At 62.3% G+C, this 15,274-nt stretch overlaps 2 protein-coding genes across 2 annotated transcripts in view; both read left to right on the top strand.

Moving 5' to 3' along the window:
- The window catches only part of CYP46A1 (cytochrome P450 family 46 subfamily A member 1), a 32,297-nt gene extending 29,369 nt beyond the window's left edge, over positions 1-2,928 (top strand). The window contains exons 13-15 of the mRNA XM_066276808.1: positions 1,175-1,263; positions 1,889-1,955; positions 2,153-2,928. Coding sequence (XP_066132905.1) covers positions 1,175-1,263; positions 1,889-1,955; positions 2,153-2,323 — 327 coding nt within the window. The 3' untranslated portion in view covers positions 2,324-2,928. The remainder of the gene's footprint in view (positions 1-1,174; positions 1,264-1,888; positions 1,956-2,152) is intronic.
- Positions 2,929-14,111: 11,183 nt separating this feature from the next.
- The window catches only part of EML1 (EMAP like 1), a 172,056-nt gene continuing 170,893 nt past the window's right edge, over positions 14,112-15,274 (top strand). The window contains exon 1 of the mRNA XM_066272625.1: positions 14,112-14,253. Coding sequence (XP_066128722.1) covers positions 14,226-14,253 — 28 coding nt within the window. The 5' untranslated portion in view covers positions 14,112-14,225. The remainder of the gene's footprint in view (positions 14,254-15,274) is intronic.

Below are 15,274 nucleotides of genomic sequence, written 5' to 3'. Positions count from 1 at the left end.
CCAATGCCACCTGCCTTAATGACCGTCTTTTTAGAACGCCCTTGCGGCTGGCAGGGCAGGGCCCCGTGGCTGACTCTCAGCCTTGTGTGCAGCCCGTGAGCCCTGAGCGGGCAGACCCGGGCTCCGATCCCGGCCCCGTGAGCCCTGAGCGGTCAGACCCGGGCTCCGATCCCGGCCCCGTGAGCCCTGAGCGGGCAGACCCGGGCTCCGATCCCGGCCCCGTGAGCCCTGAGCGGTCAGACCCGGGCTCCGATCCCAGCCCTGCTCCCAGCTGGCTGGGCCACCTTGGGCGACATTCTGAATCTCCGGGCCTCAGGGCCATTCTCGTAAGATGGGGTTGGTGGTAACCTGGGTTATAGTTTATTGAGAAGAGTCAACAGGATCATGTATGCCCATGTTTGGCAGAGATCCCCGGCACAGAGTCAGAGCCCAGAGCCCGTTGCTGACCTGAGAGCCCCTCCCCCTGCCTTACTCTCCCACTCACTTTTCGGGGCTCAGAGCTTAGGCCCTTCTCTCGCCCTGGCTGCCCCGGACTCTCGATGCAGGGAGCCAGGGGCAGAGCAGCTCAGGGAGAAGCTATGCAGGGTGAAGAGGCAGAGGCCGGCCCCCAGGGCCCACGTTATGGGGTGCACGCAGCGTTCACCCCGGTCAGGAGGCTTCGTGAATGCAGGTGAAAGGCTGGCGGGGTTCCACAGCTCTGCACCCTCCAAGCACGCCTGGTGTCGAAGAGAAACTTGGAATAACAGCCCTCGGGATCTAGAGAAAGCTGGCCTCACAGCAGGCCTGAGTTGGGGCCACTTACTTGTCAGGTGACTTCAAGCAAGTCATACACCTCTCTGAGCCTCCGTTTCCTCATCTGTAAAATAGGGATAATTGTAGCTCTCCCTCAGGGCAGGCCAGGCATGGGACTATGTAGCATGCCAGCTGGTGGTCAGAGGCACATTGGCTGTCCCCTTTCTTCCTCTTAGAGACTTTCCAGGGGCCGGTGGGGTCCCACAGTAGCCCAGATGGGTGGGTGGGGAGATGGCGGGGGGTGGGTGGGTGGGATAGAGCAGGGGTGGGGGCTTAGGGACTACTCTGCTCCAAGTCACCCGCTGGGTGGCTGCAGCAGGTGGGGGAGGTGCGAGGGGACCAGTCGTTGGAACCGGACACAGGCTCACCCTCTGCCCGGCAGTTCAGCACCTATGTCATGGGGCGGATGGACACGTACTTTGAGGACCCGCTGACTTTCAACCCAGATCGCTTCGGCCCCAAAGCACCCAAGTGAGTGTCTCTTTGAGCTGTCCACGACTGGGCGCCTGGCGGGAGAAGGATGGTCCCAGTGGCCTCTGGTCTGGGCTGCCCTATGCCTGCCGAGACCATGTAGCCTTCCAGATCAATGTGAGGGAGCCATGATCCCCACCATGCCCCCTTTTTGGGAGAGGGGATCATAGCTCAGAGAGGTTAGGTCATTTGCCCAAAAGTGCACAGCCGGTAAGCGACAAAGCTGGGGTTCAAGCCCAGCTCAGACTGATTTTAAGCCCCACACTCATAACCAGCCCCTTATGCTGGGAAGCCCTGTGACTTGGGTAGGTGACTGCGTGGTGCAGAGCCGGGCTCCAGAGACGGACAGGGCCCTGAGTCCAGACCCAGACGGCCCAGAACTGGATGCCTGACTAGCCAAACGAGCAAGCGACACAGGACCCTGGGCGAGTGGCTTTGCCTCTCAGAGCCTCAGTTCCCCCATCTGTGGAATGGGGGCGATCTCTGCTCCTTCCGCAAGGCTCAAGAGTGGGCTCCGTGGGAAGGTGCTGAGTCAGGGCTCAGAGGCGGCTGCTGTTTCCCGTGTGCGCAGAAGCCAGCTCCTGCTGTTGCGGGCGGCCACCCCCTGACTCCTCTCTCCCTGCAGGCCGAGGTTCACCTACTTCCCCTTTTCCCTGGGCCCCCGCTCCTGCATTGGGCAGCAGTTCGCTCAGGTAGGAGGCCCGGGCCGCAGAAGTGACCGCTGGGGTGCTGTCCTGTCCTGTTCTGTCCTGGGCCAGGACCCATGTCCGAGCCTTACTCCGGGCTGCCCTGGGCTGGGGGCGGGGGGCCGGGGGCCCAGGGCTGGGGGCCCAGCCACCGTGGTGTTTGTGCTCACTGACTCCCTGCTCTCCCCGCCTCGCACACACAGATGGAGGTGAAGGTGGTCATGGCCAAGCTGCTGCAGAGGCTGGAGTTCCGCATGGTGCCCGGGCAGCGGTTCGGGGTGCAGGAACAGGCCACGCTCAAGCCGCTGGACCCCGTGCTCTGCACCTTGCAGCCCCGGGGCTGGCAGCCCGCGCCCCCGCCGCCGCCCTGCTGAGGGGGCCTGGGCGGAACCGGACTCCTCAGGCAGGGGCCGCGCCCATCCTCCTCTGCAGCCCACTGCCACCCACCCCACCCCCCTGTCCTCTTCCTCAGGGGCACCCTCCACACTGGCTCCCAGAGGGCCCTCTGCCAGCCACCTCCTGCTTCATGCCCCTCAGAGCTCCCTGTTTGCTGCTAACTCCACTTCCCTTCCTGGACCAGCCTCTGCCTAACTCCCATCCAACACCCAGATATGCCATCGTCTCCCCCACCTCTTTGCACAGGCCACTCCCTCTGCCAGATACCCTAACTCTTCCTCAATCCTTAAAGCCCTCTTCAGGTGTCACCTCCTCCAGGAAGCCCTCCCTGCCACCCCCCGGCCGGGCCAGGGGCCCCTCCTCTGTGCTCCCTTGGTCACCTGTGCTACCTCTAACACCACACTGACCACTTTATTGTGAGTGTCCTTTGAAGTGACCAACTGCCCTGCCAGGCTGTGAGCGCCTCAAGCACAGGGTCTGTGTGTGATTCGTCTCTGAGGCCCCCCCATGCCCACCGAGGGCCTGGCACAGAGTCGATGCTCAATAAATATGTGTTGACTGCATGAATGATCCGCCAGACCAGGCCAGGTGCTCCGCCTTCAGTTTGCTCGTCTGTAAAAGGGGGTGATGTTGAGGCTGGGTGCTCCAAGGGCTGACGCAGCTCTGGAGGCTGCCCCTGGGGAAGGACCCGGACACGGTCCTGTGGGAGAAAACTTCCCATGTTCCTGGGCGGGCCCGTGTTAGCAGACGCCTGTTCCCATGTTCCTGGGCGGCCCCGTGTTAGCAGACGCCTGTTCCCTTGTTCCTGGGCGGCCCCGTGTTAGCAGACGCCTGTTCCCATGTTCCTGGGCGGCCCCGTGTTAGCAGACGCCTGTTCCCATGTTCCTGGGCGGCCCCGTGTTAGCAGACGCCTGTTCCCATGTTCCTGGGCGGCCCCGTGTTAGCAGACGCCTGTTCCCATGTTCCTGGGCGGGCCCGTGTTAGCAGACGCCTGTTCCCTTGTTCCTGGGCGGCCCCGTGTTAGCAGACGCCTGTTCCCTTGTGATGCACAAGGCCATGCCCCTGGTGAGCCGAGGTTGGGCTGACAGGCAGGTTCTGAGAGCTTGATCTGAGAGGGTCCCGGGGCAGTGGGCCTGTGTCTGGGCTACTCCCAGCAAGGGCACTGACTCCCAGTGCCCTCACGGAGGCTGGAGCCCCCAGTCCTCTCACTGGGGCAGCTGGCAGAGCTGGTGCTGGCCTCATGCCTGTGACATGCCCTTCACCTGCTGGCACAATGCTGCCCCTCCTAACCCGCCCCGAGGACACCAGTGGGGCCTGGCCCGAGATGGTGAGACTGTAACCCTCCCGGTGGTGGTGGTGGGGGTGGTGGTGAAGAAGCTGTTCCTTCCTCCCCGGGCCTCAGGGTGGCCAAGGGGCAGTCAATGTTGGCCCGTCCAGTGAGGGGCTGGCCCCGAGTCTCCCCTTCAGCACTTGGGTGTATGTCATTGTGCAGAGAGAACCAAGTGCCCTCACCCACTGCCCGGGGCACATGCCCCAGAAAGGTGTGCCCTGCACCCAGGGAGAGTGGATTCGGGCTCCCCTCGTTCTCATTGGTCTTGAACAACAGCTCTGAGGCATCTAACCATGTAGCAGACAAGGACACTGAGGCTCGGGAAGGGTGGGGGTTGGCATGCCCAGTGCAGGTGGGTATAGTGTGCTGGGTGGAGCTGGGCCCCCCACCCAGGCTGGACTGGTTCCACCTGAGCCTCTGGGCAGGGGGTCTGGCCTCTGGGATGCAACCGAGGCACTTGGCTGGCCCTTACCAAGCTTCTCCCCACCCTCTCTGTTTCCAGTTCCCTGCCTTGGGGGCCCCAGAACCTTCTGTGGCTCTGGGATTGGTGTGCTGGGTTCTGCCCCCAGCTTCGTGGCCAAACCCGGCCCTTGCTTGCTTCTGCCCTGCCTGGAAGCAGCCCCTTCTCATGGCCACCCAAATGCCACTGCTGTCTCTCTTCTCATTCCTGGTTCCTCAGTCCTGCTGTGACCCCCCCCCCCGCCCCATCCTTCACAGGCACTCTCTGAAGCTCACCAGCCCCCCCCCGTTCCCCAACGGTTTCACAGCAGTCCCCACCTCAAAACTCCATGCCCCCATACCACAATCCCTCCCACACCAGCCCCCCAGGCATCCCGCACCAGGCCCCCAACACCAGCCCCCCTGCTCCATGCCCTTTGCCTCCCGCCACGGCTGGGCCTGGCCCCTACAGGACAGCACTGTCCATTGAAAGTCCACAGGCCACCACTCAGCATTCCAGGGTATGACCTGGCATTGCCTGGAGGGGTCTGCAGGGGTCAGCTTCCTCTGGAAGCTTCAAGTTGCCTTACCATCCCCCAATTTAGAAAATATCTGCCCATTGCTCGGCCTGAACCTTTGCATTACTATTTCTTCAAATCTCCTAAAGCGTGGCCCACCTCACAGATGAGAGAGTCAAGGCCGCGGCACACAGCCAAGCCACAGAGGACTCAGGACTCTGACCCTTGGTCCTTTGCATCCGGTGACCTTCCGCTAGCCCAACAACTGGGCCTCTGCAGGCCTGGGCTTGCGCTGAGTGTTGGAAACCCGGGGTTGGAGGGAAGGGGCTGGACTTCTGCCCCGTTTGCTGTCATTTTCTGTGGGTCAGTACAGCCACCCGACCCTCCTGGGCCACTTCCTCTTACAAAACCGGGCTTTCTGTGAGCAGACAGGGGGTTCTCACACCCGGCTGCGCAGATGAGCCACGGGACCTGCTGGGTCAGTCTATACGGTGGGGCCGGAAACAGTTACTGTCTCAAATTTTATTGATTGATTGACTTTAAAGAGAGAAGAAAGAGAGAGACAACAGGTTGTTGTTCCACTTATTTATGCATTCATTGATTGATTCGTGTGTGTGCCCTGACTGGGAACTGAACCCACCAGCCTTGGTGTGTCGGGATGTCACTCTAACCAGCTGAGCTACCCGGCCAGGGCTCAGAAACTTTTCTTTTTCTTAAGATTTTATTTCTTGATTTTTTTTTTTTTTTTTTACAGAGACAGAGTCAGAGAGAGAGATAGATAGGGACAGACAGGAATGGAGAGAGATGAGAAGCATCAATCATCAGTTTTTCGTTGTGACACCTTAGTTCATTGATTGCTTTCTCATATGTGCCTTGACCGTGGGCCTTCAGCAGACCGAGTAACCCCTTGCTCAAGACAGCAACCTTGGTTCCAAGTTGGTGAGCTTTTGCTCAAACCAGATGAGCCTGCGCTTAAGCTGGCAAACTCGGGGTCTTGAACCTGGGTGCTTCCGCATCCCAGCCCGATGCTCTATCCACTGTGCCACTGCCTGATCAGGCTATTTCTTGATTTTACAGAGAGAGGATTGGGGGAGCAAGAAGTACAGACTCATAATTGTTTCGCTTTAGCTGTTCATTGATTGCTTGTTTTATGTGCCTTGACCCAGCAAATCCAAGGTATCGAACCTGCAACCTCAGTGTTCCAAGTTGATGCTCTATCCACTGCGCCACCACAGGCCAGGCTTGGAAACTTTTCTTTTTAAGCCTCCCTGGAGACCCCAATGTGCAGAGAGCTGGTGCCAACCCCCCACCCCACCCCGCCCTCCCTGGGGCCACACCAGGTGAATGGGATAAAGATCAAGGCCAGACCTCCTGGGGTCAAATCCTACCTCATCTGTCACCGGTTATGGGGCTCGGGCCTCCGTTTCCCCCTCTGTAAGGGAGGACAAATAATAGGACCCACACCCTAGGGCTGAGAGGAGAATTTAGAGCTTTCAGAGTAGATCGTGCTTAGCACAGCACCTGGCAGGGTCAGCGCTGCGGACCTGGCGGTGGCGTCATTCATTAGTGGCCTCCAGGGAAGAACTTGACTAGGTGGCCAGGCTGCGCAGTTCCCAGAACAGACACACGGTGGCGCAGCGCTGCAGAGCTTGGTTCGCGCGTCCACCGAGAGCGGAATGGGCGCTCCCCACCCGCGGAGGGTTCAGGGCGGGGACCCAGGTGACACGAGCTCAGCCTCTTGGAAGCCGGGTCAGGGCGAGAGGGTGCAAACCCCGTCAGGTCCAGGCGCGGGTGGTTGCAGCATCCACTGACCGCTGAGGTGAGGAGTCGGGCATCACCGTCCCCATTTCACAGATGAGGCCACCTAGGCGTGGAGGGTCAGGCGGCCGGTGGGGGCGGCAGGGACACTGTCACGCAGGCGGAGGGGCAGTGATTCCCTTGTCTCTTCATGTTTACCCCTCCTGGCGATGGGCCTGGCAGCAGGGCACCCAGACCTCACCTTGTGCTCCAGGCAGCAGAAGCGGAGGCCATTTTGGCGAGAAGAGTCCACGGTGGAGAATCGCGCCCAGAATGCACAGAGAGGATGGGTGCGCGCAGGCTGCTTCCTGCTGCCTGGAACGGCCGGGGATGCCCAGTGATCCACAGAGCTGAGCTGCTTTAACGCTTAAAATGCTCTGTAAAGATTGGAAGCCACCTTCTGTGCCCTTGGACCCAAGTGACAAGGGCCCCACTGGGTGGTTTGTGGCCCAGGCTAGGCTAGGAGCCAGGCCTGCGGAGCCCCGGCCTACCTGGGCCGCACTGGGAAGATTGGCCCAGCCTGGTGGTTGAGAGGGTTCCCCCGCTCTCTACGCTGGGTGCCGGCACAGGACGTTGGCTCTGGAGGCACCTGCTGGTCCTGCTGGCCTTCAGCGGCAGCCACAGTGCGTGCCCAGAGGAACACAGGTAGTTGCCCACTCGGGAAGGTTCTGGATGGAGCTTGGCCTCTCCTGGTTGTCTTGACTGTAAGAATGAGATGGTACTCGATCACCAGATGTGCAGGCTTTATTAGAGGAGAAAGACCTGCCGGGGCACCCCTCCAGGAGAAGTGCACCGGGTTACACACTAGGGGTGAGTTATGTAGTGTTTGGGAGAGCCTGAGGGGATACTGAGGCAAAAGTCCTGGTATGTCCGGAATGCTCCTCCTTGGGGGGCTTTGAGCCTGTGGGGGTTGAATCAAAAGTCCTGGTGTGTCCAGAGCCCCTCCTTGGGGCGGCTTGTCAGCTTTTTGGAATTCCTCTGTCTCAGGGGCGATAGTCCAGTAAGGGTGAGGTCCGACAGATAAGCGGAACATCAAGAGGGCAGTTTGGGATCACATATCTATCACTGACCAAGTGGGCGTAGTGTCGTTTACACCTGTCCAGAGTCAGGTAGGCCCAGCGCAGGGGCACCCCCACCCCGAAACACAGTACATGTTGGGGTTTCCCGGATGGCTCTGAGAGAGAATCCTGGAGGGGGCCTTTGTGGGGGTGAGAAGGGGCTCAGGCTGCTGGCGGTTCCGGTATTTCACCCCCCTGCGTGGGTGGGTGCTTGCTGCCCTGTGTCCCCAGCAGGTTTCTTGATGAGGGTGTGACCCAAAGGAGGGTCTCAGCACCCCTTGTCTGGGTGACGCCTAAGACCACATTATCTGCCCAGACCTCACCTTGTGCTCCAGACAGCCTCCGGCAGCTCTGCCTGGACATCCAAAAATAACCCCCGCCCGGGGAGGAGCAGACACGGGGGTGGGGGTGGGGGGTGTATTTCTGGCAGGCGGGTCACTTTTCTGAATCAGGGATGGGGTGGGACCGATGGAGTCCGGGCCCTGCCTTGGCCCGGAGTCTTAAAACCCTCCTGGAACACAATCTCTCTGACACTTCCTTCTCACGTGTGGAAACCAGGGTCAGCCTCCTGCTGTTATCTACTGTGGTCAGGCCCTGCTGGTGGTCTGGATCCTCAGTGGGAAGCAGCCCGGCAGCCAGGAGCGAGTCTGCCAGTCCCGACAGGGCGCGCGGAGCGTGGGGGCCAGACGAGGCTGAGCCTCTCCCACCGGGCGGTGCTCGGCTCACAGGCCGCCCGGGAGGGTGCTCATAGGCCCACAAGGCAGTGAGGCCAGGCCGGGGCCGGGGAGGGGGGGTGTACAGCAAGGCCCTGGAACCTTTCCCGTGGGATCCTGGCCGCCCAGGTGGGGTGTGGAGGGTCCCAGAGTCAGTGCTGGGCACCCAGGGCGGAGAGCAGGTCTCTCCCTCGCCCTCTCAGGCCCAGCTCCTCGGCTGGCCCAGGTTTTGAGGGGCACGGGGGAAATGATAACAGCAGCTGTCAGCCCTGTGCATGGGGGCAGCCCCCGCCCAAGCCCTCTGGGGGGCCCTGGCCCTGGGGAGGAGGAACCTGTGACGACAGTCCCGACGACGACTCCGAGGATGGTGCGAGCCCCCCGCTGTGTGCCTGGCCTGGTCTCAGCTGTGCACCCTCGGACCCCTTCCTGCAGGCAAGGCCCAAGGAGTGGGGTCTCCCCGCCCCTGGAGGGTCTCCCTGCGGTGAGCCCAGGAGCCTGAAGGAGGGCCTGCCCCCCGTCTGTCCCCCAGGGCACCCCCCAACTGCACTGGGTGTTCCTGGGGCGTGAGGGTAGAGGAACCCTGAGACCCAGCCGGGGTCCGTGTCAACGTGGGGTGAGCAGCTGCCAGTGGGCAGGAAGCAGAGCCACCCCCACCCCAGCCCCGCCACGCTCAGGCACCCTTCTGACCTCTGATCAAACCGGTCCTGCTCCTTTACCCCCTCGGGGACCCTTTCTGCCCAGACTGGTGCTGGCTGGCTGAGCAGTGTGGGAACTCAGGCAGGGGTGTGGGCAGGGGTGCTGAGCACACGGTACCTTGACAGGTGGTCCCTGCAATCCAAGTCATCCTCCCCGGGAAGTGGGACAACAGCTTCCCTCAGACCACCGCGACTCATGGAGTGGCCAGGAGGGCCTGGCTCAGGGCTGGTCCCCTGATGTTTGGTAAATATGCACTCTGCTTGTCCTGTGCCCTAATTCCTGCCGGTGGGCAGAGACCCCCTGGGCAGCCCACCACTCTCCCAGCATCTCCCGCCTCTGTCCATTCCTGGAGCCGGAGCCCCTGCGGAGCCTTCTCCATCTGCACTGGGCCCTGGTCCTGCCGGGCCCTGGTCCTGCTGGGCCCTGGTCCTGCTGGGCCCTTCTCCGTCTGCACTGGGCCCTGGTCCTGCCTGGCCCTGGTCCTGCTGGGCCCTGGTCCTGCTGGGCCCTTCTCCGTCTGCGCCAGGCCCTGGTCCTGCCTGGCCCTGGTCCTGCTGGGCCCTTCTCCGTCTGCACTGGGCCCTGGTCCTGCCGGGCCCTGGTCCTGCTGGGCCCTGGTCCTGCTGGGCCCTTCTCCGTCTGCACTGGGCCCTGGTCCTGCCTGGCCCTGGTCCTGCTGGGCCCTTCTCCGTCTGCACTGGGCCCTGGTCCTGCCTGGCCCTGGTCCTGCTGGGCCCTTCTCCGTCTGCACTGGGCCCTGGTCCTGCCTGGCCCTGGTCCTGCTGGGCCCTTCTCCGTCTGCACTGGGCCCTGGTCCTGCCTGGCCCTGGTCCTGCTGGGCCCTTCTCCGTCTGCACTGGGCCCTGGTCCTGCCTGGCCCTGGTCCTGCTGGGCCCTTCTCCGTCTGCACTGGGCCCTGGTCCTGCTGGGCCCTGGTCCTGCTGGGCCCTTCTCCGTCTGCGCCGGGCCCTGGTTCTGCCTGGCCTTGGTCCTGCCTGGCTCCTGGTCCTGCTGGGCCCTTCTCCGTCTGCACTGGGCCCTGGTCCTGCCTGGCCCTGGTCCTGCTGGGCCCTTCTCCGTCTGCACTGGGCCCTGGTCCTGCCTGGCCCTGGTCCTGCTGGGCCCTTCTCCGTCTGCACTGGGCCCTGGTCCTGCTGGACCCTGGTCCTGCTGGGCCCTTCTCCGTCTGCACTGGGCCCTGGTCCTGCCTGGCCCTGGTCCTGCTGGGCCCTTCTCCGTCTGCACTGGGCCCTGGTCCTGCTGGGCCCTGGTCCTGCTGGGCCCTTCTCCGTCTGCACTGGGCCCTGGTCCTGCCTGGCCCTGGTCCTGCTGGGCCCTTCTCTGTCTGCGCCGGGCCCTGGTTCTGCCTGGCCCTGGTCCTGCCTGGCTCCTGGTCCTGCTGGGCCCTTCTCCGTCTGCGCCGGGCCCTGGTTCTGCCTGGCCCTGGTCCTGCCTGGCTCCTGGTCCTGCTGGGCCCTTCTCCGTCTGCGCCGGGCCCTGGTTCTGCCTGGCCTTGGTCCTGCTGGGCCCTGGTCCTGCCTGGTTCCTGGTCCTGCCTGGCTTCTGGTCCCACTCCAGGTGTCTGCTTGCATGACGCCCCTTGCCCTGGCTGCTGCCATGGCTGTGAGCCCCGTGGGACTGCTCATTGTCATGTCCCCTGAGTTGTGAAGATGGCATCAGACATGCCAGGTCTCAGTGTCCACAGCAGGACGACCACAGCTGGCTGGAGGTCTGAGCTGCAGGCTGAGCTGGCAGGAACCAGAAGGCACGTGTGCACGTGTACCCACCCATGTACACACCCACTCCCACACGCGCATACCTGCTCCTACACACACACTCACATGGGAGCACACCCCCCTACGTGCATAATGCTCCCTACACGTGCGTGTACACATGCACACAGGATGGGCGCACACACACATTCCCCAACACCCATGCACACAGGATGGGCGCACATACTCCCCTACACCCATGCACACAGGATGGGCACACACACTCCCCTATACCCATGCACACAGGATGGGCACACACACACTCCCCTACACCCATGCACACAGGTGCACACCTACACCCATGCACACAGGATGGGCACACACACTCCCCTATACCCATGCACACAGGATGGGCACACACACACTCCCCTATACCCATGCACACAGGATGGGCACACACACACTCCCCTACACCCATGCACACAGGATGGGCACACACACTCCCCTACACCCATGCACACAGGATGGGCACACACACTCCCCTACACCCATGCACACAGGATGGGCGCACACACACACTCCCCTACACCCATGCACACAGGATGGGCACACACACACTCCCCTACACCCATGCACACAGGATGGGCACACACACTCCCCTACACCCATGCACACAGGATGGGCACACACACACTCCCCTACACCCATGCACACAGGATGGGCGCACACACACACTCCCCTACACCCATGCACACAGGATGGGTGCACACACACACTCCCCTACACCCATGCACACAGGATGGGCGCACACACACACTCCCCTACACCCATGCACACAGGATGGGCGCACACACACACTCCCCTACACCCATGCACACAGGTGCACACTCACACATATTTCACACATATGTGCTCACTTGCACAAACTCAGACCCACACTCACACACACACACTTTCCTACACATGTACCCACCCCGTGCACACATGTGCACACCTACACACATTGTCACACATGTGCTCACTGACACACGCGTGCAGTGGGCCCATAGCTGCTGCAGTGACCTCAGGAGCAAAGGACTTGACTTGTTTTTTCCCCAACACACATTCCCACGATAAAGAAAACAGGAAGGGACTTTGGGCCAGAGACAGGAAGGGGAAGCAGCCTGCGCAGGAAGCCGGCTCCAGCCGGGGGGACCCGGAGCCTGTCTGGGTGGGACTCGGGGACAGACAGACAGGCGGCTGCAGGACGGGAGGTGCAATGCCCTCCCAGGCACCAGGGCCCTGGTGCTCATCCTCACCACAGGCCCTGAAGCTGTCACCCCTCCTGTTTCCAGGTGAGGAGCTGAGGCTGGGGCCGGGCTTGTCCGAGTCGCTGCGGCGGGCTGGAGGAGATGGCGTTTGACCCAGGCTCGTCTGACACACACTTTTCTGGCCCTGGCCCCATAGCCCCACCTGGCGTTCTGTGGATCCAGCACATGCCCGGGAGCCCAGAGCAGGGGCTGCAGGAGACAACACCTAAGATAGGCCGCAGGCCCCTGTGCAACCACGCATGCCTGGCAGCCAGATCCCGTGAGTCCCTCCTGCCCCCCGAGCCTGGCCCTGGACTGGGTGCGCATGAGGTGCTCGTAAATGCTTTACAGCTGTGGAAACAGACATAGGAGGGCCCAGCACCTGCCAATAGGCCTCCAGCAAGGCAGGTCTGACCCCACCCACGCCTGAACCTGCTGCAGCTCCAGGGAAAGAGTGCAGGGCTGGGCTGAGGGGGCTCCCGGGCGCCCCCTCCTGGTCCCACCTGCGGAGACCTGCGCACTGCTGCCTCCAGCGTTATCAGTGAATTCCCGAATCCCGAGAGCCGCAGGGGCGACTCCTCCCCGCTCTGCAGCTGGAGCCCTGGGAGCTCCTTCTCCATGTCTCCCCTCACTCTCAGCCCACCTCACAGGGGTCCCGGAAGCAGGCCAGGTGGGGAGGAGGGTGGAGGGGACTTCTGGGGTGGAACAGGCCAGGTTCTAGGGTTCCAGAATCAGTTCTGATCTGGCTTTGTCTTTTGTTTTCTTTTCTTGATTAAAATAAAAATGGCCCATTAGGAGGGACCCAGGATGACCAATAGCCCTGGTTTGCCCCATGCTGAGGGTTCCCAGGACATAGGCAGGACTTGCACAGCCAAATAGGGTAGGCTCAGGGAAACGTAGACAGGGCAGTCGCCCAAGAGGGACCCCAAAGTCACTTCATCTAACCCCACCCAATGCTTGGACTCCCTCCACTCTGCCCTCCCCCAGCGGCTGTCCAGCCCTGCTTACATATCTCCAGTGACAGTTAGCTCAGTATCATACAGAACAGCCAGAGTCAACCCAGAGGTGGACACAGCCAGGACCAGGCACTGACCACAGTGAGGTTTGAGTGAGTGGAGTGGAGCACAGGGGACACTGGCCCGCCTTCAGGGGCGGCCACACAAGGCTTCCCAGAGAGAGAGATGGGGGAGGAGCACAGGGACTCCGTGGGCAAGGGGACAGCACAGACAGAGGCAGGGGGCCTGGCAGCACCTTCCGGGGATTGAAATCCTTAGCTGTTCGCTTCAACAGCTGGTGTGACTCTGCACTCTCCCCCGACCCTGTCTGCGGAGACCTGGTGGCCCAGACCCGCTGCCTTCTCTCCCCAGGTCTCTGGGTGGGTCTCTGAGCGGATCCCTGAGTGGGTCTCTGAGCGGGTGTCTGTGTGGGTCTCTGAGAGGTCTCTGAGCGGATCCCTGAGTGGGTCTCTGAGAGGTCTCTGAGCGGATCCCTGAGCGGATCCCTGAGTGGGTCTCTGAGCGGGTGTCTGTGTGGGTCTCTGAGCGGGTCTCTGAGCGAATCCCTGAATGGGTCTCTGAGCGGGTCTCTGTGTGGGTCTCTGAGTGAGTCTCTGAGAGGGTCGGTGAGAAGGTCTCTGAGCAGATCTCTGAGCGGATCCCTGAGCGGGTCTCTGAGCAGATCCCTGTGCGGGTCTCTCAGTGCCAATGGAAATGCTACCAGATGCCTCCGGATGCCATGCCACTGCCCCTCACTTTTTCTGAGGCTCAGGGACCCTTCAGCACCAGCATCTTCCCCTCCTCCAGTTACAGCCCTCACTGGCTGAGTGGCCTGGGGTGAGTCACTTCACCCCATCTGTGACGTGGCTGCTGCAGAGAGCTCGGCCCGGCACGGGCACATACTCGTGGGGGTGTCATTTGTTCTTTTTCTCCAATGTCTGTAAATGTCCCTTCCCTTGCTGGTCAGATGGAACCATCCCAGGATGAGGGCATGTAGGCATTTGGGGGTCCCCAGGGCTGAGTCTGAGGTTTGGGGGACTGAACAGTCATCCAGGGGTGTAGGCACTGTTCGGAGGCTTTGGGGAGAGGCCCCAGCAGGGGAGGGCAGTGCCCAGATTTATCCACCAATCACACAGGCTCCTGGCACTGGAGCATGTTCTTATCTGCCCAGCCCAGCATGGGGGGGTGGCTGAGCCCGCCAGGGCGGGACACTGCCTGGAGACCGGACACCGAGCCAGGCCGGCAGCCCCAAGCCCCACCAGGTGGGTGACAGCCGTGTGTGCTCCGAGCGTCCCTGCAGCCCGGTGGCTGGCTGCCCACCCCTCTCCTGCACCATGTCGGACGGCGAGGGCCCCTCGGCCGGTGAGTGGCAGCTCTATATTTACCCGCGACAGGTCCGGTTGCAGAGTCAAGGCCACTGCTGGCGGAGAGCACTGCCCCCCCCCCCCCGGCTGCAGGAGCGAGAGGCCAGACCCTCTTCCCCGGCCTGGTGCCCCCTGGAGAGGGGGCCTGGCTTTCGAAGCCAAGTCCTGCCCGCCCCCCTCCCTGCACCTCCCGGTGGGGCTGGAGCAGGAAGCTGCATCTGCTACAAACCCCTCTCCCTGTCCGCCGGGGCGTCCGGAGCTGACCCGCAGTGCGGCGGTGGCCTAGGCTCCCGGGGGACGCCTGGGTGGGCTCGGGGGGCCATGGGCCCTGGAACTGCCGGCGAACGCATGTGTGTGAACGTTTATCTGAAGAGGGGGCACGGCTTCCACCCCATTCCCTGAAGTTCTGAGATCTGTGGGAAGTTCTGAGTCCCTAGTCTGCCAGCACAAGGCAGGTCCTCCCATGGCCCCCAGCTCCTCTAGGTTGGGGATGGCCAGGGACACAGGCGGGCGGAGGGGCGGTCAGATGCTGTGGCCCGCCCGCACACTCTCTGTCCTGCCCTGGTGAGGTGCTGTGGTGGCGGCTGGCCGCCTCGGTCTCGGGCTGGCTGTTCCTGCTCCTCACAGTTGAAGACAGAGCTGATGGGGACATGCCCCCCAAACTGGCTGCGGTGGGGTGTGAGCCAGGGACAGTTTAATCCCAGCAGGACTCCGAGAACTTCGGGGTCAGATTGCGAGGGTCAAATCTCACATCTTTCACTTCTAACGTGGGTGACCTTGGGCAGGTGGCTTCAACTGCTCCGAGCTCCGTGTCCCCAGGTGAGAAGGAGACAGTGGTTATGGTCCCTAACCACAGGCTGTTGTGAAGGGTGAACATAGTAACCTGTGAGAGAGAGCACCTGCTGGTGCCTGGCGTGCAGGGCGCGCTCAGCGGTGCCTTCGTGGAAGTGTGCAGTGGGGGGCCCGGGCAGACTACAGGGGTGCATCCGGCGGGAGGGCTCCTGATCTGCCAGACACCA

The sequence above is a fragment of the Saccopteryx bilineata genome, chromosome 4 (assembly GCF_036850765.1).
Source record: "Saccopteryx bilineata isolate mSacBil1 chromosome 4, mSacBil1_pri_phased_curated, whole genome shotgun sequence".
Lineage (NCBI taxonomy): Eukaryota > Metazoa > Chordata > Mammalia > Chiroptera > Emballonuridae > Saccopteryx > Saccopteryx bilineata.
Note: the sequence above shows the minus strand (reverse complement) of the source record. Positions and strands in the feature narration are given on the sequence as shown.